At 43.1% G+C, this 24,140-nt stretch overlaps 1 protein-coding gene across 5 annotated transcripts in view; it reads left to right on the top strand.

Annotated features, from left to right (window-relative positions):
- The window catches only part of KANSL1 (KAT8 regulatory NSL complex subunit 1), a 137,716-nt gene that overhangs the window by 29,103 nt on the left and 84,473 nt on the right, over nucleotides 1–24,140 (top strand). For all 5 annotated transcript variants that reach the window (XM_028703109.2, XM_028703111.2, XM_077917252.1 and 2 more), the window contains exon 2: nucleotides 5,240–6,626. In XM_028703109.2, coding sequence (XP_028558942.2) covers nucleotides 5,323–6,626 — 1,304 coding nt within the window. In that variant the 5' untranslated portion in view covers nucleotides 5,240–5,322. The remainder of the gene's footprint in view (nucleotides 1–5,239; nucleotides 6,627–24,140) is intronic.

Below are 24,140 nucleotides of genomic sequence, written 5' to 3'. Positions count from 1 at the left end.
GGACATGACACTGGCTGCCCCTGCACACTCTACTGCTATGAAGTTTCCCGTTTTGCAGATGGACAAGCAGGAAATGTTTGGCACTGGCAGATTTTGGCATCAGGTGTCCCTCTGCCCCCACCCCCACAAAGGAGAGAGTGACAAGCCATATTAGAGTTTGAACTTTTGATGAGTCATCCAGGAAGAGATCTCAGTTAGGCAGTTCGGTGCAAGATTAAAGCGATGACTTACAGTCCCCAGAGCAGGTAATGTTGCCCGAGGAGGCTGCAGAGAGAAAAAAGAGGAGGTTGAACTCTGGAAGGAGGGAAGTGTGGGCAGGAGGAAGTAAAAGTAATATGTTGCCTTTGCTTGAACAACGAAAGATTCTGCCCTTGAGCCCAGGGTTGGGGAACTAGCTGTTCTTCCCCACCCAACTCCCGCCCAAATGCTTGGCTGCAATTCCGATAATCCCCGGCTATTGGCCATTCTGGCTGCGGGTATTGCAACATCAGACAGGCACCAAGTTTGCCACCCCTGCTTCTGCAACTGAACATGCTACGCTTATCTTGCTAGTGAATGGATAATGCAAATTAAACAACTAACCATCTCCAGAACGAAAATGCAGCCCCCCCCCCAAAAAAAAGACACATACTTGCTGGAATTCATACTGGTATACAAAAAATGTGCATGTTTAATACAAGTGACTGGATAAGTGTATGTTTTGGTGTTAATAAACATATTTGGAATCAGATGTAGACCAGGATGAATGCGCAAGTTCTTAATACTACATTTCCTTGAGAGTACAGACATACACACTGTAATGTAACACAAGTATTATTGACGGATATGACCCTCGTGTGGGATTTGACCCTCATTATTCTCATTCGGTAATTCCTCTTGTGTTGAAGAAGGGAAATATTGCTGTCAAATGAAATTGCTGCCTGCCTAGCTTTTCTGCCCCTGTTTAAAAGTGTTTAAAAGTGTTGAAATAAATATCAAAATGTTCAGCCTTTATTTCAGCTCAGCTTGCCACAGTTAAGCACAGTGCTTCTTCGGTACAGATGTCCATATATTGGGTGCAGTCCTATATACCTACTTACCTAGGAGTAAGTCCCATTGAAGACAGTGGGACTTGCTTACACCCACCCACACCCTATGATTGCACAATTTGTATTTGTATAACAGTAGGAAGTGACTCTTCAGAGGCAGTTTGTATGAACACAGATGTTTACATGTTATTATTTTGTTAAATTAATATTTCAAAGAAAAATACAAAAAATACAGCATATAATTGTTTCAGTTAAATCACCTAACATTTGAATACCAGTGCCCCAGTCATAAAAAAAAAAATAATAGATTTCCCTCTCTCTCATGTTGAGGCCTTACTTGTTACTTTAATTAATCCATTAGTAATAAATCCCAAATTTTGTAAGCCCAGTACCAAACTACAGGCTTGTTGGTAGATTTCAATTTTTGTGCCATTGCTAAACAAGCAGGCATTTAACACATTTGTGATTTAATTTCTTATGGAAGCATTTTATAGCCTCAGAATTAATGTAACACCATGCCACTATTAAGAGATCAAATTTCAACTTTTATTCATAATCTTCTATCTTTTTATTATATTTATATCCAACCTTTTTCTCCAAGGAGCTCAGAGTGGCAAGCATGGTTCTCCCTTGTCTCAGTTAATCTGCACAATAACCCTGTTAGGTTAGGTTGAGAGCCGGTGAGTGGCCCAAGGTCACCCAGTGAGCTTCATGGCCGAGTGGGGATTTGAATCCTGGTCTCAGGTCCTGTTCCAATAAACTTAGTTTCTGGTTTTTACATACACACACTGTCCTCCGCTCCATCCCACTCCCATCGGCCTTGCCTTTTGCTTTGCTATCATGTTTGTGGGATGTGGGACTTTCTCCATAGTGGCACCTGCCCTGTGGAATGCCCTATGCCTGATGCAATCTGTCAGGAGGTTGCCAAAAACATGGCTATTCAAAAAGGCTTTTGGTTGAAATTCCTCCCCATGGTTTATTTTTCAATCCTGTTCCTTATTTTGACTCCTGTTGTTAGTTTATAAAATATTGTGGTTTTATGATGGTTGCAAGGAATAGGGTTTAAGGTTGATTTTTAAATACTGCATGGAATTTTCCGCTTTGTTACCCACCTTGAGTTCCGTTCTGGAAAGAAGGATGTAAGCTTTTAAAGTAAATAAAATGCCTGTCCTTTATTGACTGTGTTAGCCTGTTGAAACAAGCACGCATACAGCGTTTAATGATTTGGTAAGTTGTAATCTTAATGAGCCTCCCCCTGTCCCTATGACTTCATAGTTGCAAGTATTTCAGTTGTTGATGAGGGATCTTTGGTGATAGTAAGTGGTTTTTGTTACAGATGTATAAAACCTTTGAGATGTGCTTTAGGGTGAAGATTGGTTGAATGAAAGTGTGTGCTACAGGTACCAGGCTGCTGCTGCTGGTGTTTTCCAGGAGAGGTGCTTATTATGCCAGGCATCTCTGTAATCAGCTGTTAGATCCACAGGCCTTACTACACATTGTAGGCCTTGTTGTAGCTCCCAAGGAACAAGGGGTGTCTAGAATGGACTGGATTTCAGTCTGACTTTGTACTGAGGACAACGTCCTTCCCCATCAATTATTCCAACAATAATAGAAAAGATTTGGCATTGCTGCTAAGCCATGATGGGCCTTCTATAAAAGTTTGTACCCAGTGCCTTTTTCCATTCCAGAACGGATTACCTGAAAAATGTGTACTGGGAGTGTTTGTGAAACAAATATAAAAAGTGGTGCAAATTGTTGTTTTAAGTAATGTTAACCTCCCAAGCAGATGAATGAATGTAATGACAAGTACTTAGCTTGGGAAATGATAAAAACACCCCACCCCACATGCTGTTTCCATGTGGTGTGCTATATCTTGTCAGTCCACAGTTGTCCGCTTGAGAGAACAAAGTAAGTCCTAAATGTTGACCCCTGATCTAGTAAGTGTATGGAAGCAACCTTTTGCACACGTTGCTGTTGTGATGCTCATCTTGAATGTTGCTGAGCTGGTTGGTTGCATCTTAACATACCTAAAAATGTGGATCTGGGGCCACCTGTGTTATCTAACTGTTTGCAACGAAAGCAGGATTGATGCTGCTCTTTTCTACATCCACTTTCATAATAGAAACGGAACAAGCAACTTTAAAACCTGCTTTGTGTCTCCCAGTAGAGAAGAACCAAGTATAATGCCATTATTTAAATCTGGCAGAACTATCTTTAGAATACTGTGCATAGTACTGTCATCCCATCTAAACAAAGAGCTGAAAAAGGGAGAGGGAGGCAATTAAAATGATCAAGGGCTTGGAGCACTTTCCCATGAAGAAAGGTTAAAGAGTTTTTAGGGCTTCTTTATCAAAAGGGAGGGACACACTAAAGGGACTTTGATGAGCAGGGTTGGGGAAACTGGTCCTCCCGAAATTGGACTACATTACAACTGCCATCAGCCCCTAGACATATGGCCAGTAATCAGGAATGATGGGAATTATGGTCCAACATCTGGAGGGCCACAGGTTCTCTTTTGTGTTCTGTCATATCCTCTTCTTGCTTTCCTCCCCCTTAATGAAAATCCCTAATAACTCTTCAGCCTCTCCTCCTCGGAAAGGCAGTGATAGAGATTTATAGAATTATAGATAGATTGGTAAAAGCAGTTTGGATTAAAAATGGTTGATCAATACTAGAACTTGAGGACACTTAATTATATTGATTGATAGTAGATTCTGTTTCATAGCAGATCAAGTCTTATCAAAGGCCCTAATAATTAAATTGAACCTTCTCTTTCAGTGGGAGTCAACCTCTGATATGAGATAATTGGGACAAAATGGAATAGTTGTCTTCCTCTTGCTGGATAGCTCAGTTGGTTAGAGCGTCGTGCTGATAATGCTAAGGTTACAAGTTCAATCCCTGTATGGGACAGCTGCATATTCCTGCACTGCTGGGGTTGAACACTGCACTGCTGGGGTTGACTCTCAGGGTCCCTTCCAACTCTTATGATCTATGATCCTCTCGTCAGCATTTGGTTGGCCACTGGAAAATAGGATGCTGGATTTGAAGGACCTTGATCTTATCTAGCAAGGCCATGTGTGTGATGATTCATTTCATGGAATTTTCAGATTCTGAGTGGCATCTCAAGCCATGATCTGAACTAACCAGACACTCTAATTTTGGCTGGGGGAGCAGAGGAACAGCTTCACTAAGTTCATACTTTTGGAACACAAGACTTCCAAAAATTCCAAAACAACTCAAAGGTTTAATTGGAATGTCTCTTTCTTACCCTGCATCTAAGTAGAATGAAGCAGTGGTGGGTAGCGTGTCAAACTAACTCGAGAAGACCTGAGTTCAAACCCCCACTCACCTGTTAAGCTCATTATATGACCTTGGACTAGGTCATTACCTGGGAGAAGGGAGAGAACAGTATATATTGTGCCTGCAGCTCCTTGCTGGGAAAGGCAGGATATCAATAAATAATAGTATGTAATTAGATCAAGCTAAACGTAGGAGATGGGCAGTACAGATGCTTTGCTTGCAGCCAGGGAAGAGACCTTTAAAGGAATTGGCTTGAGCTTCTGATAACTGAACGAATTCCGCCCTCCACCCCCAAAATACAACTGCTTTTGGTGTTCTATGATTTGATTCAGGGTCAAGACAACTGAAAGGCTTTAGGTGTGGGGTTGGTTCTGATTCACTGGGTGAAAGAAAAATATATATCCCTGGACTGGTTTTGTGGTTGGGTTTACCTTTGGCTCTCTGCTTATCACCACATTCCTGTAGTAGCAGTATCAGCTTTGAGTCTTGCCTGCATTGCAGGGCTCTCTCGTGGTGTCACACTATATTTTGCCCCCCTCCTTACTCCACAGCCTGCCTCTCCATTTGTATTTCCCCCAGCCTATTGGCTACCCATTCTTACTGCATTTATCCAGTAGCTGGTTGTCCCTTTCTTTGTTCCTGCTTATCACACTGCTGATCTTTTTGCTCACTATGTCTGCCACACCATGAGGTCTTGCTACTTCTGCGCATGGTACTTTGCATACCCTTTCAGTGGAACCTGAGGTGTGACCTGCTGGGGTTGGAGAAAATACGTTCTTGCGCCATGATTGTGCTTTAGCCAAAAAAAATAAGCATTATGCACAGTAATTGACTTGATGCTGAAGCTGCACTGGTTTCTGTGCTTCTAACACTTTCCCTCCTCTCTCTTTCTCTCCCTGCTTTCTTTCTAGGCTGCCCTCTGGCGAGGCAGTTGGAAACAGCAGAGCTGGCCTCTGCAACGGGAGAGGCTGGACTTCCCGTCTCTCTGTGCTGAATGGCTACTATGGCGCCCGCTCTCACTGACGCAGCAGCTGAAGCTCACCACATCCGGTTCAAACTGGCTCCCCCGTCCTCCGCCCTGTCTCCTGGCAGTGCCGAAAACAACGGCAACGCCAACAACATCCTTGTCGCCACCAACGGCACCAAGAGGAAAGCCGAGGATCCGAGCCTAGACTTCCGAAATAACTCTGCGAAGGAGGAGCTGGGAAAGCTGCAGCCCCTGGTGACGTCTTACCTCTGCTCCGATGTGACTTCGGTTCCTCCGAAGGAGTCTCTGAAGCTGCAAGGGGTCTTTAACAAACAGACAGTCCTGAAGTCTCACTCTCTGTTGTCTCAGTCCTTCTTGAAAACTAGTGACCTCTTGGGGAGGCAACCTGTGTTGGAGCTGTCCTTGGAAAACCTAAAAACCATGAGTACTAGTAGCCCAACTCCTCTGCCGCAAGCGCCCGTCAATGGCTTGGCTAAAAAGTTGGCTAAGAGCAACAGCTCCGATCATGAAAACTCTGCTTCGCTCAACGGCGGGAAGCGTGTTCCTCCTGCTGCGACCCTCCAGGATGTTGATTCTAGTAGCCCTGGGGGGTCGGATTTGGGGGACCTGAAATCTGGTTTGACCAACTGCACTCTTCCACACAGAAGCCTTGATGCAGAGCATACTGCTCCCCTTAGCAATAATGGCACTGCAAGTAAGCGGAGCCACAGTTCCCCGGAGCAGCAGCATGGGCTTGAAGGGGGTGGAGAGAACAGGCTTTTGCCATTATCTGGTGTGCCTGCTTGCTCCAATCTGGGGAGCAGCAAACCAGAAGAGCAGAAGATCTCCCTGCCGAGCAATTCCTTCAGCACCCTAGATTCAGATACGAGGACGAGGGTGCTCCTGCGGCGGCAGGCGGACATTGAGAACCGGGCTCGCAGGCTGCAGAAGCGCTTGCAGGTGGTGCAGGCGAAGCAAGTGGAGCGGCACATCCAGCAGCAGCTGGGCGGCTTCTTGGAGAAGACTCTGAGCAAGCTGCCGGCTTTGGACTCCCTGAGACACAGAAGTCAGCTGATGCTGACCCGCAAGGCGGAAGCTGCCTTGAGGAAAGCTGCCAGCGAGACGAGTACCTCAGAGGGCCTGAGCAGCTTCCTAAAAAGTGACTCCATCTCAGAAGAACTGGAGAGGTTTACCGCCAGCGGGATGGCTAACCTGCGGTCCTGCGAGCAGGCGTTTGACTCCGACGTGACGGACAGCAGCTCGGGTGGGGAGTCTGATATTGAAGAGGAGGAACTGACCAAAGCAGACACCGAACAGCACCATGTACCACTGTGAGTAGCAACAGGTGTATTTACTTCCAAGTAAGGAAGGACCAGCAACAAAAAATAACCAGATAGGGATAAAACAGAGGTTTTTGTTCTTTTCAAAGTTAAGTCAGAAGCAGTAGGAAAGTTTATGCCATCATAAATTGGTCAGTTTCAAAGGTGCCACAATACTTTTTGTTTTTGCAGTAGGAAGATTAGGTGTGAGAGTGATGGTATCTGATATAAACTCAATTAATTATGCTTGACTGGAAGGGATAGCATCACCTCCTCATCTTTAACTCCACAATAGGGATTAAGGCCACCAAGAACTCCAGCCACCATCACTCATCTGCCTTTTACCAAAGGCAGGAAGCGCTAAATTCTTTTTTCTCTACTTGCTCCCATCTACTCCAGCTCCCTGGTCTTTCACAACATACATTGTGAAATATTGCTTATAGTTTTGTTCAGAGATAGGACCATGCCTCTGCCTGCTGGAACAGCAAAGGTGGTCTCTAGAAATAGCTCCTTCAGGGCAAGACAGAGGTTGTTGGTGTGAAGTTGTCCCTGCTGTCTGAGTCCAGGCTTTCTCTTGGTACAAATTTAAAATCATTCCAGCCCTGTTTTGTGAAAACCGAGACCTTTTCTCTGGCAACTTGGGGGAATATTGATGCATGAATGCCTTGTGAGATGTGGGAATTCCTTTTGCAACCAGGGATCTACAGCTTGTTTGATAAACAAATAGCAAGAGATAGGATCAAAGATCTATTATGTCTTGCACTGGAGATGGGGAAGGGGAGGGAGGGAGGGGGTAAGTAGGGTGTGGGGGATCTTGCTGAAAGCAAGAGGTGTCTCTGGAATTGGAGAAGGCGTGGAAGGAAATGGGGTAGGCAGGGCTTTAGGTGTTGAAAGTAATGGCTGTGAAGTGGTAACAACTGGTTAAAGGAGCAGTAAAATGCAACTGAGCAGCATATTGTGCCCTTTTCTTTGTGTCTGCTTTCATTTGGGGTCCCCCCTCTATTTAATAGGAATTCCTATGTAGACATTGCTGTCTGGTATTTACCCCTGAGCTGGTCCAAAGCTCTCACAAATAATGTGCTAGTTAAAATCCTTCCGTCCTGGGTCAGTGCTTATCATTGCCCTGGATCGGCTGGAGACAATGCCTTAATTATTTTGTGAATGAAATAATACTAGAGCTGTGGATTGGAAAAGGCTGTGCCTTCATCTTATCAGCGCCTTGTGATAAATTAAATTGGGGGTGTTGCTGTCTGGCCATTCATTGAAAGTTACAGTGTCTCCAGGAGCTAGCCTTGCTTGTGCACGTGTCTCTTCCCTACGCAACACAGAAAATCTGCCCCAGGTCTTCTGATTATCAAGATAATACAGACTATATCAGGGTCTTACAATGGATTAAGTCTTGTCTGGTAGGGGTGATCAGACTACAGCCTTGTGGGTCCTGCTCTCTCTTTTTAATTAGCTAGAGATCCAGGGTTTACAAGGAAGTGGCATTGTGGGAGAATGGAGCCAGTCACAAAATGGTGGCTCAAGATGCAGGACCAGGTACATCAGAGTCTGCGCTCACAGGAAAGGCTGGCCTCATGCGTGCGCAGCCGTTGCACATGTTTACAAGTCCCCTGTTGTCTCACAATGCCACCCACTTACGATGTGAGGCTACATATTAACCTAACATAAACACAGTACAACTGTGTCATCAGTATAAATCAAGAACTACGAAGTGTGGGCAGTGTAGATAAGTTAACATAAAGAAGACCAAATGTTCCAAGTCACATGTATAACATAACTCTTGCACATATAGACAGACAGACTTAATTGCATTGTTGAAGGAATTCAGAAAATGCAAAGAGATGGGGAGGCGGGAGGCTGCTCTGGCAGCTGTGGCCTCCGTTATGAAGAGCGTAATGATGGTGTTGTGTTGTGTAGTGAAGCTGGAGAGCAGAGGCTTCCCCAGCATGCAGAGCAGTGTCTGCGCTGAGGCTGGCTGGAAAGAAAATAGCCCAACTGTCTGCTCTTAAAACAGCATTGCCCTGGGCTGTGTGGCTGGGACCAGAACTCTTCTCCCCATGCCTAGGCGCTCATGAATGCAGGGATGCAAAAGAAAGAAGGAGAGCAGGGGATGAGAATAAAAAGCAAAATTGACAACTTAACTCCTGTGCTGATCATGCACACATGATTTGAGTGGTCAACCAGTGGATTGCAACTGGCATTCCTGTAGCCCATGGGTAGGCAAACTAAGGCCTGGGGGCCAGATCCGGCCCAATTGCCTTCTAAATCCGGCCCACGGATATTCCAGGAATCAGCGTGTTTTTACATGAGTAGAATGTATCCTATTATTTCAAATGCATCCCTGGGTTATTTGTGGGGCATAAGAATTTGTTCATCCCCCCCCCCCCCAATATAGCCCGGCCCCCCACAAGGTCTGAGGGACAGTGGACCGGCCCCGTGCTGAAAAAGTTTGCTGACCCCTGCTGTAGCTCCAGGCCTAGGGGCTTGTTGCACAGGCAGACATTTTTCAGAGGGGCAGATACTTAATTTGTAACGAAAGACTGACTTGAGTTGAAGACTGAGGAATGGGTGCAGGGTAGATTTCATATTCGGCAAAAATAAGATCTTATTTATGTGGGGCCGTGAGAAGTATAGGCCAAATTCAGCTGCTGGGTCAGTGTCTTTATAGCATGGATGGCATCTGACAAACCTCTGTGTGTTTTGGATATTGTTCAGTTCAGTACTTGGGGCAGTGTTTTTGTTCTTACATTTTTGCAGCAAATTCTGTGAAATCATAGCATTCATTGTCCCAGTGCTGTCTTTCCTGCTGGGAGGTGGCATTTGCTGCAGGGAGACGAGAAGGGGCATGAATCTGATCGAAGCTAAAAAGCCTTGACCTTACCATTGGGCTCTTGCTGTAACTGCTCACAAAGCCAATGTGATACAATGGTGTCATGCACGGTCTGCAGATTTTCTGCTGAGCGTGGCTGAGCCTACGCCTGCTGCCATAATCGTCTATATGTCTGGCAGACAACCATGAACTTGTTGTGTGGACATGTGAAGCTGCCTTATATGGAATCGGATCAGTGGTCCGTTTAGCTCAGTATTGTCTGCACCAATTGGCAGTGGCTCACCAGGGTTTCAGAGGAGTGTTTCCCAGTCGTCGCTGGGGATGCCCACAATTGTTGCCTGCATGCATAGCCTCATGTAACCTCATTGTGGTAACCTACGACTTCACTGTAGCTCTTATAAGGCACCTCTGTATCAGACATCCATGCTTTCTTCTCCCCTCCCCCCATTATCCACAAGTGATCAATTACTTTTCATAGCAGTCCAAATGCTTTCTGCTGCGGATGCCCTACTGTTGTTTCATGAAAAAAGAAAAAGTACTGTGTTGTGTGGATTCTGCTTTGTGAGATTTTAGTTCGATCTCCGAAAATCATCAGAGGCCATATTCATGCTGCTAGTTGGTTAAAAGCAAACATGGGATAAAAATGCTTAGTACCTTTCCAATTATAATGTTTTGGCTCCAAGGTTTACCACTCTCCCTCCACCCCGGACTACTAGAAGCAAGTGACAGACCATTTGGGGTATGATGAAATTAATGTAAGTTCATTTGGTATGTGAAATTTGTCGTTTTGACCTTGCACTTGAGATAAAGTCTTAACTGTTCTTTGGTCATAGATTCATATTTTCACTTCTTTGGGCCACAGAGCCTTTTGAGGGAAGGGGTTTATATTTTGGTGTAGTGGGGTCAACTGCCTTCAGAGAGATGCAGTCTCGATCTGTACCTTGGAGAAGCGCACCTGCTTCTGTTTACAGGTAAAGGAAATACTGTGGTACCTTGGTTTAAGAACAGCTTAGTTTCTGAACAGCTTGGATTAAGAACGCTGCAAACCCGGAAGTAGGTGTTTTGGTTTGGGAACTTTGCCTTGGAAGCAGAACATGTTGAGTGTGTTCCATTTGTAAATTGAGTCCCCAGCTGCTATGGGAAAGCACGCCTTGGTTTAAGAACGGACTTCCGGAATGGATTAAGTTCGTAAACCAAGGTACCACTGTAAGCCTCTTTAGTGTGTAAAATTAATAGGGCAGTAGAATTAATAACTGGATATTCTGGAATGTTAGTGCCCTTTTGTCTTTCTGCCTCAAGCTCCGAAATAGCATTTCAGTTCCTTTCGATAGTGTGACCCTGTTGTAGCATTGTGTGTTTGCTCAGTTGGCAGCTTTTCTAGCCAAGGCAGCTTTCAGTCTTGGTAGGAATTGCTAGCCACACATTATTAGGCCTAGATAGTAATGTGCTGTAACTGTAGCATTAATATATAGTAATTAGCCAAAATAAAGTAGCACCGCCCTTTCCAGCAATGCCCATTGACTGCTATCTTTGCTTGCTGCTACCTTTCTTTGTTCGCTTGGCATTTGCATTTCATAACCTATTGGATATAGGTGGCTTTTTCCTTGCCTCTTCCTAGGAATCCATAGGGGAGAGGTCACAATGCTTCAGACTCACATAGTCTCTTCTCTACCCTCCAGCACAAGGATTTCTGGATCCCCCGCCCTTGTTGCCTAGAGACATTTGCTGTTTCTCATTGGCTGTGGTAGCTATTGGTAGTTTTGTGGAGGCAGATTGACTTAAGATGGTTGGATTCTCATTATAGTAGCATTCCGTTACTGGCCTGTTTTCAGCTTGACTGATCTGATGCTATTTTGGAAACGATGTGGTTTGCCCCTGTGTGCTATCCCTAATGAGATCTGTATTGCCAAGGTTTTTAGTAGCCATGCAAGCTTTAATTGGTAGATTAATCAACTGAATCTTTAAATCAGGGTGTGCACAATTCTTAATTGGGTAAGGCAAATGGTAATGGATCAAAGAGTAAGAGTAGACTTTTATTTTGAGGATATTTTGGTTTATTTTATTTAGAATTCTTTATATATCACAGTGGTTCACATGATTAAATAAAACAATAGAAATAAGGTGTATTGCTGTAGTTCCTTCTGAGGTCAATTATAGCTTGGTATACTATTCGTAGATAAATGGTGGTCTTGCAATAAAGCTAAAGCCTACTGGGAAATGATATATAATGAATTTAAAAGATGTTTAAGATAACATTTGTTTTTTTAAAAACAACCAGAAGCTTTTCTTTTCGAAAATAAGGGATCAGCGGTACCTAAACAATACAGAAATTTATGTATGCAACCACGGCTGCAAGAATCGCATTTGCCCAAAGATGGAAAGAAGGCCCGACAAGACAAGAATGGATACAGATATTAATGGACTATGCAGAAATGACAAATCTTACCGGAAGAATAAGAAACTAAGACAACAAACTATTTTAATAGGGAATGGGAAACTTTTATTGAACATTTACAAACAAATTGTAAACAAATTAAGACATTAGCGGGATTGTTGTAAAAATGTGCAGTTGCTAAAACTTATATGAAATAGATGAGAAAAGGTATAAATATAAAGGGAAAAGAGAGTAAATTTAAGGAACCTCAAAAAGAGGGGGAGGGGAGTCGAGGTTTAACATGCATCAATGACTTTTTTTACTGTTTGAATTTTTTTTTGGTTATGAATGGATACGGTCTGATAGCTGTTTATCTCCCATTCTGAAAGAGTTACCTGTAGAAACATCTGCAGTGTGATACAAGACTTGTTTTGGTAGCAGAATATTATAAACCATCTAACCATCAATTCTAGCACCTTATCTAAATTGTATAATTTTGTATTTGAATGATTGGCATTAATAATTGTATTATAAAATGCTATTGTTATAATGAGGCTATTATTGGATTGTAATTGAAAATTATTAAAAATTATTATCAATTGAGACTTGTATTCTAGAATACATCAATAAAGTTAAAGATAGAAGGTGTTGGTTTCAATAAATTGAAGCGCCTGTTGTGACATGGACACAGGTGTTCAGTCTTGATGTAGGCTGGCCAAGGATGGCCAGTTTTGGGCCCTCCAGATGGTGCTGGGCTCCAGCTCCCATCAGGCCCAGCCTTGTATAGCCAGTGGTCATGAAATCTGGAAACTAGTCCAGCAGCCTCTGGAGGGTAGAGTGTGACCAAGGAATCATGCTTGCTAGCCTTGGGTGAGTCTCATGCCCTTGCCTGTTTCAAAAGATTGTCACGAGACTCACTTGAGGATTGTGATGCACTTTGTGCACTGAAATGTGCTGTAGCAATAACAGCAATATTTGACTTGCTAGGCAGCACAAACTCTAGTCAGTTAAAGCTTATAATGGTTGATTTAAGACAGTCCTGCTTTGCTAGTCCAAATACTCTGGGTTGTATCTCACCAAGTTCTATTCAATGGGTAGACCAGGGGTCTGCAACCCGCGGCTCCGGAGCCGCATGTGGCTCTTTTACACCTTTGCCGTGGCTCCGGGGCGGATACTAGCGAGGGGAGGAGGCGCATTGTGCGCCCCGACACTCCCCACTGTGGCGGGAGCTGTACTGGCTGTGACGTCGCATGGGGGCGGTGCGTGCGTTAGTCACGCACCGTCCCGACATCACCTTCCCGCCCGCCCGCTACATTGTAAGGGGCATGTACGCTGGTCACTGCATTGAAAGGGGGCATGTACGCTGGTCACTGTTTTGAAGGGGAGTGAAGAACACACACACACACAAAGGTAACTTGTTAATTTAACGTTTATTTCTATGAGGAGTAGTAATTCTGAGGGGTCAAACAAAGAAATAATTAAAAAAAAGTGACAAAAAAATTATTTTTATAATGACGAGTTTTGCGGCTCCCAGTTTTTTTTCTTCAGAAACGGGTCCAAGTGGCTCTTTTTGTCTTAAAGGTTGCAGACCCCTGGGGTAGACCATTGAAATTAAAATGACGAAACGTCTGGAAACAACATCCCAAATTGCCATTGTGTGCCAAGTTCTAGGAAGTTGAAGAGTTACCCTGCTCTTCCATATACACTAGGTGTGTGGGAAGGGACAATGGGATTTGGAATGGGAATAAAAATTAGATTCCTCTTACTCCTTTTAAAGGAAATGTAGCAAACCACTTTAACTGCCTGCAATAAAAACATGCAAACTGAAGGTGAATTTTAGCATATCCTACTCACCAGAAGAGTCTGAATATATCTCTTAAGGCTGAGCAAGTTGCCTACTTCTGACATCGAGGAATCTTAATCATGACATGCTGAGTGATTTATTTCTTCTCATCTTTTGGCTCATTCTTTACAATGCATCTCTTATTCCCTTCTCCAGCAGTTAGGTCTTTGATGTACTAGCTCAGCTGTGGTATTGAATTTGCTATTTGGTTTGTAGAGATGTTTCTCTCTCTCCCCCCCCCCCTTTGAAAGGTGACGAATGGTGGGTTTAAATTCACATATCTAAGGAGTGGTGAATGTTGCACTTGTTGCATTCTCAGGGGGTATGCATTCAGACCACTCCCCCCGCCCCGCCCCCCCAAATGTCTGTCTGCCACTTTGCGCATAATCTTGTATTCTGGGTAAATACCGAGATACTCCTTGTGTCTCTCTCCTTAGTGAGAGCAGGATAACTTTAGAAAACATGCTATATTGTATAGCCAGGCAAGAATGAACTTCAAGATGTAAAAAGGGGCTTCTTTCTGGGGTATGGCATTTGGTCAGGTGTGATGTTGACCACAGTGATGGCTTCAGAGGGAAAACTTTTTTTTAAAGACAGACAAGTAACTCTTGGGCAAGATGAAATCATGTCTTTGGGGAAATCAGTGGAACCTTAAAGACTTAGTGAAGATGAAGGTTCTTGAGAACAGGGTTCAAAATTAGCAGGGCACCTGGCACATTTTGCACCTAAAGATTCGGCATTTGTGAGCACCTCAAAAAGTCGGTGCCATTTTTTAACACCTGGCTGACAGTCAAGGATTACTGAAATGTATGTGCTTTGAAGCCTTGAAGTATATATTAAGGCCAGACAATATTTTTAAGGCATTTAACAATAATGAGTGTTTTGAAAACTGAAGTACGGTACCAACATTTTTATTGTAAACACCAAATTAAATATGTATTAACAGTTTCTGCAAAAAATGTGATATTAACAATGTGTCATTTATGCAAATTGCATATTAGTTCATGCTTATCAAAATAATAAATAAAATGTGTTGCTGACACCCACACACCCCGCCGTGGCGATTAGACATTCTGTTTTGGCGCCCACAACCCAGGCCCCAGAAGCCATTTGGCTCCTAGCCTTTCTATCCCAGTTTCTAACACTGATTGAGAACCCTGAGCTAGTTTAATTATAAGGTCTCAAAAAGCTGGATAGAAATTTGGCACGGTTTGGGTAATAAAGCACTGAAATATGACTAAACATGACAGAGATAGAATTACTCATTTTTGCTAAATATGCTGATGCTGTGACACTAAGATATTGAAGGCATAACCCTGCCAAATTTAATATCAAAACAAAGTTTATTTAAGTGAGAGGCCTAATCAGGTGCTTAATCCTCTCTCACTGAAAACAATGGGAGTTGCAACCCTTGACTTTGAGTGGGTTGTTCCCTTTGTTAGTCCTTTTTGTTTTTTTAAGTTTGTGCCCCTTTAGCATTCATTTCATGTAGTGCTTCTGACATGTCCTGTGGTTATCATAGCCACAAATGGTGCATACTTGGATTACCAGGGATTAAAAAATCACAAAGCCTGCAAAATTATAGAGCCAATGAGATTTTTCCAGGAGACAGGAGGGAAATTCTGCTTCTTCCCTTTTGCAGCAATCCCAGTACCTATTTCCTGACTTGGGTGTTTTTTAAGTGCCGGTGGTGATTGTTTTTACACCCCTGAAATTATCTAGTGGTTTAATATGCTGCAGTAGAACTTTGCATGCAAATAGTAACTGAAAGAGGCAATAGTAGAGGTTTATGTTGCAGCTCTATCTCTTGCAGCCAGCTAGAAATAGAGGTGACGGAACTCACCACGAACGCCTCCCATGTTCTCTTATACAGTGGTACCTCGGGTTACATACGCTTCAGGTTAATATGCTTCAGGTTACAGACTCCGCTAACCCAGAAATAGTGCTTCAGGTCAAGAACTTTGCTTCAGGATGAGAACATAAATCGTGCTCCGGCGGCACGGCAGCAGCAGGAGGACCCATTAGCTAAAGTGGTGCTTCAGGTTAAGAACAGTTTCAGGTTAAGTACGGACCTCCGGAACAAATTAAGTATTTAACCTGAGGTACCACTGTAATGCCAATGGCACCCACACTGAGAGGTGCTGGAACTGAGTTCCGATGAGCTCCAGCTGAAAAAAACCACACGCTTCTTGTAGTTATGGCACAGATGTTGTAAGTTAAAAGATACTGCAAATCCATTTCTTCTGAATGGCCAAGAATGAGCTTTGTTAGTCCTCCAAAGGTACTTTGTATATCATCTTCCACTAAGTACTAAATAATATCTTAGTATTACTTCAAATTGGAGATTGAAGTGTGATTTTCAAAATACTTGGAATAAAACATTTGCCTTTATTGTGCCCTTAAGGGACTTGAGCTCTTGAGGGAATTTTAAGTGACTGTAGTGTAGTTGAGTTGCTGATTTTTTAAATTTTATTTCATTTTAGGAGACAGCTTTGCAGAAAGGTTTCTCGGAATCCATTTCAGGACATGTTATCAAGTCCCATCTTTCAGCACATACGCTGTCTGTTATATGTGTCCATAAAATGTTGTTTCTATAAATAACATTTAGATTTTCTAAATTTGGATAGGGGAGCAGTGGCACATCTTCCTGAGAGCTTAACTAGACGTCTAACTAACTTACCCCGAACAATGATGTAGAAGCAAATTCCTTGGTTATGCCCAAGATCAGTACCAATCAGTGGTTCATTGTTAGCAAAATAATAATAATCCGTTGTAGGGTATTGGGAGAGTTAAAACTCCCCATATCTTTTGGAGCACATCTCCTAATATAGAGCTGCCTGTACCCTTTGGTTTTTGTCTGAGATCCTTTTCTGTTTGGAGCGTAACAGCTGGGGAATTGAGCCTTTTTAGTTGTGGCCCCGTTTGTGGAATGCTCTTCCCAGTGATGTCTGTCTGGTGTTACTGTTAGTTTTTAGCCTGGTGCCAAAAAGATACATTGTTTTCCAGCTATTTTGCTGTTGGCATCCATCTGTCTCAAGAGACTGGAGTGCACCTGCAGCGGTGAAGTCCAACCGTGTGTTAGGAGCGGTGAAGTGACCTCCCTGGGACACAAGCCTGGGCAGTGTGTATGGAGGTCCTGGGCTGCCTCGCTTATGTGATCTAAAGGAAAGCAGAGTGATACATTTGGTGCCAGCGTGGCTGCAGGTGTTGCCTGAAGGAGGTGTACAAGGCACCATCCAACTATCTTAGGGACTGCACTCCGGATTTGTGTAGGGTTTACTCCTTAGCCTTTTCATCTTCCAAAGATACTGCACAAGACTTGTCTTTCCAGATTGATGAACCCCATGTGCCTCACTTCCTTCTACAGCACATGCAGAAATCACCTTCTTGACTCTTGGGCCCACTGTTGGTCTCATCTGCTCAATCCACCAGATGTCTGTCTTTGCATGCAGGGGAAGTCCCTCACTCATCAAGGAGTTTGAGACACATTGGCTACCCTCACTTGGTTTAGCTGACCAGTTGAAGCTGTTCTCAGGGTATGACTGCTGTCGCATGGTGATAGCATCTGGAAGTCACAGGTGAGAGCAGAGTGCAGGGTGGAGACCAAAGGTGAACAAACTGTTGAGAATTTCCATTCCACCTTAAGGAGCAGACATGTGGAACTTTTGCATGTCACATGTCTGTTTACATTCCAGCACAGCTTGCTGGGAACTTCCGTTGTGTGTATTGCTTTTGCTTTTCTAGTTCAAAGACGAAGAGAGAGAGAGACGACATGTTTCTTTGTCCTGATTTATGATTTATAAATCTGTAGTTGTAGTATGCTTCCACAAGCTTCATGCCTATTCTGTGTGCGCAGTTTGATCTGCTAATAGTGTGCCTGGCTTTGAAGCCCGGGTCGCTGATTTACATCTGAGCAGAGGCCGATGGTCTTCGCAGCGGGACGACTGGAAGGAGATGGCCCAGCTGGGGCTAGCCAGTTGGCCTCCCAGCCCTCTGCATGTCAGCACAAACTACCCCAGAAGGAGCATGATATATCTCCTACCAGAGGTACTACTCCTTTCCTAACACTCCATACATCCCTCACAGGTATTAGATCGAGTGTTGCTAGGTTGGCTGATGGCCTATTTAATTGAATTCTTCCTGTTGAAATTTTTGTTTTTGTTTTGGTAGTTCTTTTGTTGAAATGTTTTTACTGGAATGCTTGGCTTTTTATTTTGCACTGTGCCTTTGGGGCTCTTAACTGTAAGTTGCTTAGACTTCTCTAGTAAGCGACTAGTTCATCATCATCATCATCAATAATTAATATTGAGTGAGTCTTTCCAGTCAGTTAACATGTTGGTTCCTCTCTCACCCCAGCAGAGTCACTTATTTCGCACAAGCAGTGTTAGGCATTACAGTGGAACCTTGGTTCTCAAACGCTGTGGTACTCAAACTTTTCAGCTCCCGGGCGCTAAAAACCTGGAAGTAAGTGTTCTGGTTTTTAAACGTTTTTCGGAAGCAAAACGTCCGATGTGGCTGTCGGTTATTGTTTCCGGGGCGCCTGTGCCAATCAGTAGCCGCACCTTGGTTTTCGAATGTTTTGGAAGTCGAACAGATTTCCAGAATGGATTACGTTTGAGAACAAAAGTACCACTGTACATAGTATGAGCAGTGTTAGAAACTCAGATAAGTAAGCCATTCACCAAATGGCTCCTTAAACCTAGGTTACGGTCTCCACAATGAAATGTCTAGGCGGTATTCCCCCACCCCCACCCCACCCCCAAGATTGGAAAGCAAAAAATGAATTGTGTATATTGTCATTGTTAATATATTTAACAATTCAGTTGCCCAATTTACCAATTACAGTAATCTCCCCCCACACCCAAATACATGAACTGATACAACACGGGAGACACTCCTTGGGGCGGGATGGCCAGGCCAGCTTGGCCTTTCTGAGATGCCGACAGTGTGGAGCTGGGCAAGCTTGGTTATGTAGGCACAAGGGCAAATGCACTCTCCCCCCCCCCCCTTTCTCCTTAGGCGTGTTCACTTGGAAGTAAGTCCCTCCGTGTCCAGAGGGGCTTTCTTACGCTCATGCAGCTGCTGGGTGACCTTCTCTGAAGTCTCTCAGCCTCACTCACCTCACAGAGTGTTTGTTGTGGGGGAGGAAGGGAAAGGAGATTGTTAGCCACTTTGAGGCTCCTTAGGGTAGTGATAAAGCAGGATATCAAATCCAAACTCCTCCTCCTCCTCCTCGAAAGTATGCCTAGGATTGCAGCCCACGCGGAAGCACAGAGCAAAGTTTGCTGCCTTGCAGCAGCACAGAAGCACTAAGGCATGCATCTTTTGCTGTGTGCGAGTTGCCTGGCTCGATGGAGATGTCAGTCACCAATCTGACACCTGGAAATCTCCCCCGTGGTTGCAGTTGGGGAGTTTTGAGCACTGCTCAGCAGCTTTTATGCCAAGAAAGATGTAGAAACTGAAGGTGAGAGGAGCAGTGCTTTTTAAAAAATTATAAAAGACGGATCTGGTGGAATGTGTATGTCATCAGCAAGTAGTCAAGATATTAGAGATGAGCTATGTAAAGAGAAGCTTTCGTATGAACATTTTAAATGGGGAGTGGCCATAGATCAGTGACTTTGCACACGGACGGCTCCCAGGTTCAGTCCCTCGCATCTGCAGGTAGGGCTAGGAAAGACCCCTTCTTGACGTCTTGGAAAAACCACTGGCAATCAGTGTGCACAGTACTGAGCTAGATAAACCAAGACTGGTTTGGCATAATTCAGTATGTGTTTATATTGGCTGGAAATGGACTAGTTTTATAAAGGTCTCTTAATAGTAGTATTTCATGGAAACCTAGGAGCTTTTGCATGGAAAAATTCTATGGATTTTGCAGTTCATTTCTGGTGCACAAGAAATGTGTACTAAATGTATTTTGCGTTAATAACCAAACAAAACCCTCTCTTATTGCTAGTAGGAGGTAACAGATACAAATCAGCCGCCTGTGTGACCTAGTCAATGCACCCTGATTGCTCCATTGAGAGAATGATTTTGTTTGCAGAGAGTGGTGGGATACACATAACTTGCCCATGTTATTTCCAGAAAGGGGCAGATTAGATCAAACAGAAGGACTGTACTGAAGGACCACAGCCCACCTGGATCATAAAGCAGGGACAAAGAGTCCTGTCTGCCTCAGGACAACAACAGGTGCTGGGTAGCCAATTATTTGACCTATGGGGTCTCTGTTTGGGGTTTGTGTTTTGTTACTGCTATGCTCTGCTTGGCTGCAGAGTTAGCTAAGCTGTGCTTTGTAGTGATTGTGGAGGTGGAGTGCGGGAAGGTTATGGGGGACAGCGGTTTTCGTTCTTGATTTGAGTTCAGCATATATAAAATATATAAACTACTCTTTATGCTGCTGCTGTGAGTGAGTCTGAGGGAGCCTGGGTTAATCTGTCTGGCTCTTCCCCTTCAACAGCCCATGTTTGTACACTGTCACGAGTTGTACCGGGGTATATTTTGGCACAAAACAAGATGTTATGCCAATCTAATAGATGCCACTGGCAGCAGATACTCAGTATTTATTGGATTAAGAGTTTGGTCAGTGTAAGTGACGTATAAGATTGGCAATGTTAATAGTTTGGGTCAAATGAAGTTGAGTTTTAATCCGACTTACACAGTACATTTACACCTATTCCTTGTTCCAGTCTTTCTCTTTTAACTGAATTAAGAGTACCCCTTTGACCTACAGCATAGACACAGAGAGGTAGATGGAGGAAGTGAGAGCCACAAATAAACAATACAGTGGGCTACATTTCTCCAGGCACATTGCTTTGCATACAGCTACTTTTTATATTGATATTTTATTGAAAAACTTCAGTGGACAAATCAAGGGGGGGGGAGAAAAAGATGCTCAAAACTGTAATACAATATGATATAAAGGTATATAAGCAATGGTATTATTCTAATGGCTATACAATTATTAACAGGTCATTATAATTTTTATAAATGCATTCCAATATCATTATATTTATGCATATACAATCTGCAACTAAAAGCCACTTGTTCATTTGTTGCAAGAGTCATCATATCTTCTATCCATAGTATTAGCTTTCCAGTTAATATCAGGTTTTTTTAATAGAAGTAAGGGTACAAAGAGTCCCTCTACATTGACCAAGTTAGCTAGGCACGTAGTTAGCTAATTTGATGCTTAATACATTTACCATTCCCCCTTTGATAAAACTGTCACTCATTATAAATTACTTAGTAGTAGTAGGAGGAGGAAGAGATGCCTAGGTTCTACATTTTAGGATGGTTTCTGTGGTTTTGGGGGGGGGTATCTTCAAGTGCTAGCACTGTCTCATGTGCAGAAATGAGGTCAGTGGGCTGTGATGACTAACATTTTAGTGATGGCCACATCCATAATCGGCCATGAAATGCATTGAGTGGTCTTATGCAAGTCCATCTGACCATCTTTTCATAGGATAACTGTCTGATTAGATGAGGTATGGACTTACAAAGCACTTCAAAAGTTTGAAATGGTGGTGTAGGAATGGTGGCTGGTGATAGATCCCGACATCAGGGCTCAGTCCCAGTACCTGCTGTCAGTTCCAAGTCTCAGTCCTGGAATGTGTGAAGTAGTAATGAAGAGGGCCTTTGAGCACATTCAGAGTTCATGTCTGCCCACATAGGATTATGGGACAGTGCTTCCAGGTAATAGGGTGTGTCTTCCAATCAGGTTCTTCACATAGGGAGCTGTGACTACTGGTAGTGCCTTATGAGCAGGGCTGTGTGTGCATTTTACCAATACACTGCACAAATCCAAAAACTAGTTCTGGGTGCAGAATTGAGGATCCTGACTGCGTTTTCAGAGACATTGCTAGCCCTGAAGAGTGCAGAGTATGGTGATGGTTATTAACATTTATTCATTGCTTTCTACAGTTATATTATTAATTGTATTCATTTAATGCAGTTGGGGGGGGGAAACATTTCAAATCCTATGGAAGTTGCTTTATTAGAAGCAAGATGTGGACCTTTAGGTGCCAACCTTACATATGTTCAGCTAAATATTTCAAACCTGTAAATCGTCAGATGGGTAGGAATGTGGGTGGTCAGTTGTTTGGAATCCTTCCAGGCCTGATAATTAGTTTCTTCAGTTTTTCTCTTGGCATTGCAGTATCATTCACTTCCATATATGTAGGCATGTATTATTTTCCCCAGCTATCGATAAACAAGGAGTTGCAGCCCACCCACACTTAAGCTGTGTTCCCACAATTATTGCTAGATGAAATGTAAGGTGGTAATGACCGTGAGGAGGAATAACATGGCACCGATGCCAGTTTCTGCCTTGTCACAGTGCAAGTGCTATGACAATATTACAGCCCTGTAATATTACATATTACAATATAATATTACATATTAGAATATTACATTAACAGGATGCTGTCAAGCATCCAATGAGCAGTTGCTGTATTAAAGCAATACAAAGATGTCTGAAGTTTCTGGTGCTGTATATATACGTATATAATGCCTCTTGATAACAGGGCAATACGAAGCCTGGCCATATGTGGACTGCTCCTTTCCTGACTTAAAAGGGTTTTTGCTAATACCTTTCGAATAACGTGCCTTGCCTAGCTTCTCCCAACACGATCATCCCATTTGATTTCTGTGTTGCTTGAAGCACATTTTAATTCTGAGACAGAATAAAAATCTGTCTGGAGCCATAGTTACTGTATTTTCAATCCTCCCTCCTTCATACAGCTTGGTGAGATTCTTGGTTCATGCATTGCGTAATGTAAGCAAGGCTGTTGTACTTTGGTTCAATGTCTCGTGTTCCTGGTTTTGACAGCAGTCCTTGAGTACCCAAAAATACTTCTTCTGTCATTGAAATAGATCATTTATGGACTGCAAGAACAAAAATGGAACAGCAAGAGCACTTGCTGTTGTTGTTGGGGTCTCTCTCTCTCTCTCTCTCTCTCTCTCTCTCTCTGTGTGTGTGTGTGTGTGTGTGTGTTTTAATTATGTTCTTCTTCAAACTCTTTCCCATCTATTAAATAGCTTTGTCTTGGCATTAGAGCCTGAGTGGGTAGGGGGTGTTTTATTGCAGCGGGGCTGGAAAACACACATTGCTAATAGCTGTTTTTGAACTTGCTGAACTATACATATCTGGAACTAGATAATCACTGGCTAATTAATTTTAAAATGACACTTGTTTTATGTGCCCATCATGGCTTAATAGTTTATGCCGTGCTGCCCTGTAACTGTGTGGGGCAGGTTGCTAGCTTTAGCCATTTGATATAGGTGACTGACTGACTGACTGGCTCTACATGCTTGGCATCTGTCTCTGGAGAAAAATGCTTTGACCCCCTGGAGTTGGGCAGAAGTATGTTGATGTCCAAACTGCCTGTTAGAACTGAAATCCCCCATGAAGCACAACAGTTCGTTTTTGATAGTTGTATGGTTTATTTTAAGAAGTAACATCTAAAGCTTAAATGTTCTTAGTAGAAATAATACTGAACAGTGTTAGAAACTCACATATATAAGCTAGGTGCCAAATGGCTCCTTAAACCAGGGTTACAATTGCCAAATTGGAATGTTTGGTTGCCATTTTGGGGCCAGGTGGCTTGAAAGTTGAATTTTTCAATACAACTTTTTGGTTCCTGAAATACGTCCTGATTGTGCAGATAAAAACTTCATGGATAGAAGTCTACAGGATGGGTTGCTAGTGTGTTTAAACAGTCAAGATCCAAGGATCCCCAGGCATGCACCTCCAGATGGTGGAGACACCAGGCACCCTCCTGGCAGCCAGACATCTTCACTTGGTCGCAACTGACCAATAGCCAGGTGCAAAATGCATCTGGCGAATTTCGAACTCTGGTGCAGAGTTGGTGGAAGTGTACATAAGTGCAGGTATGACTTTGCAACTTTGACTGGCTGTGAGAATTGTATCAGTGTGTCCAGAAGCATACACTTCAGCTATAATATATTCTGTAATAGAGTCTGTTAAATAAAAGAGTTATTAGTCATTGGCTCAGTGTTTCTTGAGACATTTTATTCTCTTGCTTAAATTTTTCAAAACTCTTCTGTAGGGAAGTGTCCCATTTCAAAAAATGGCTCTCTTTAAAGGAACAGGCAAAGCTGTTAAATATGTATCTTGTAAAGTCCTCAAATCACCTTATTTTACAGGTCTCCTGTGTGCATAAATTCATTCAAACATTACGAAGAATGTCTCTGCGGCCATTTTGAGATTGCTTTCCAACAGGCCTTTTCATTTCCAACATGAAATCCATGCCCTGTAATTTCGTGGTGACCCTTGCTTTTATTTGGTAAATTATGTTCGTGTCTGGTTTATGATGCATTTGGGTCAACTGTTGGTTACCAGTTAGTACAGGGTCCATACTTGGCATTCCTGTGTTAGACTCAGTCGAAGATATTGCATGTAGGGTTCTTTAAAAATGAAGAACCTGTACTAAGAAAAGTTGAATTCTGCAACACAGC

The sequence above is a fragment of the Podarcis muralis genome, chromosome 13, assembly GCF_964188315.1.
Source record: "Podarcis muralis chromosome 13, rPodMur119.hap1.1, whole genome shotgun sequence".
In the NCBI taxonomy this organism is placed as follows: Eukaryota; Metazoa; Chordata; class Lepidosauria; order Squamata; family Lacertidae; genus Podarcis; species Podarcis muralis.
This window is presented reverse-complemented; position numbering and strand designations above follow the sequence as displayed.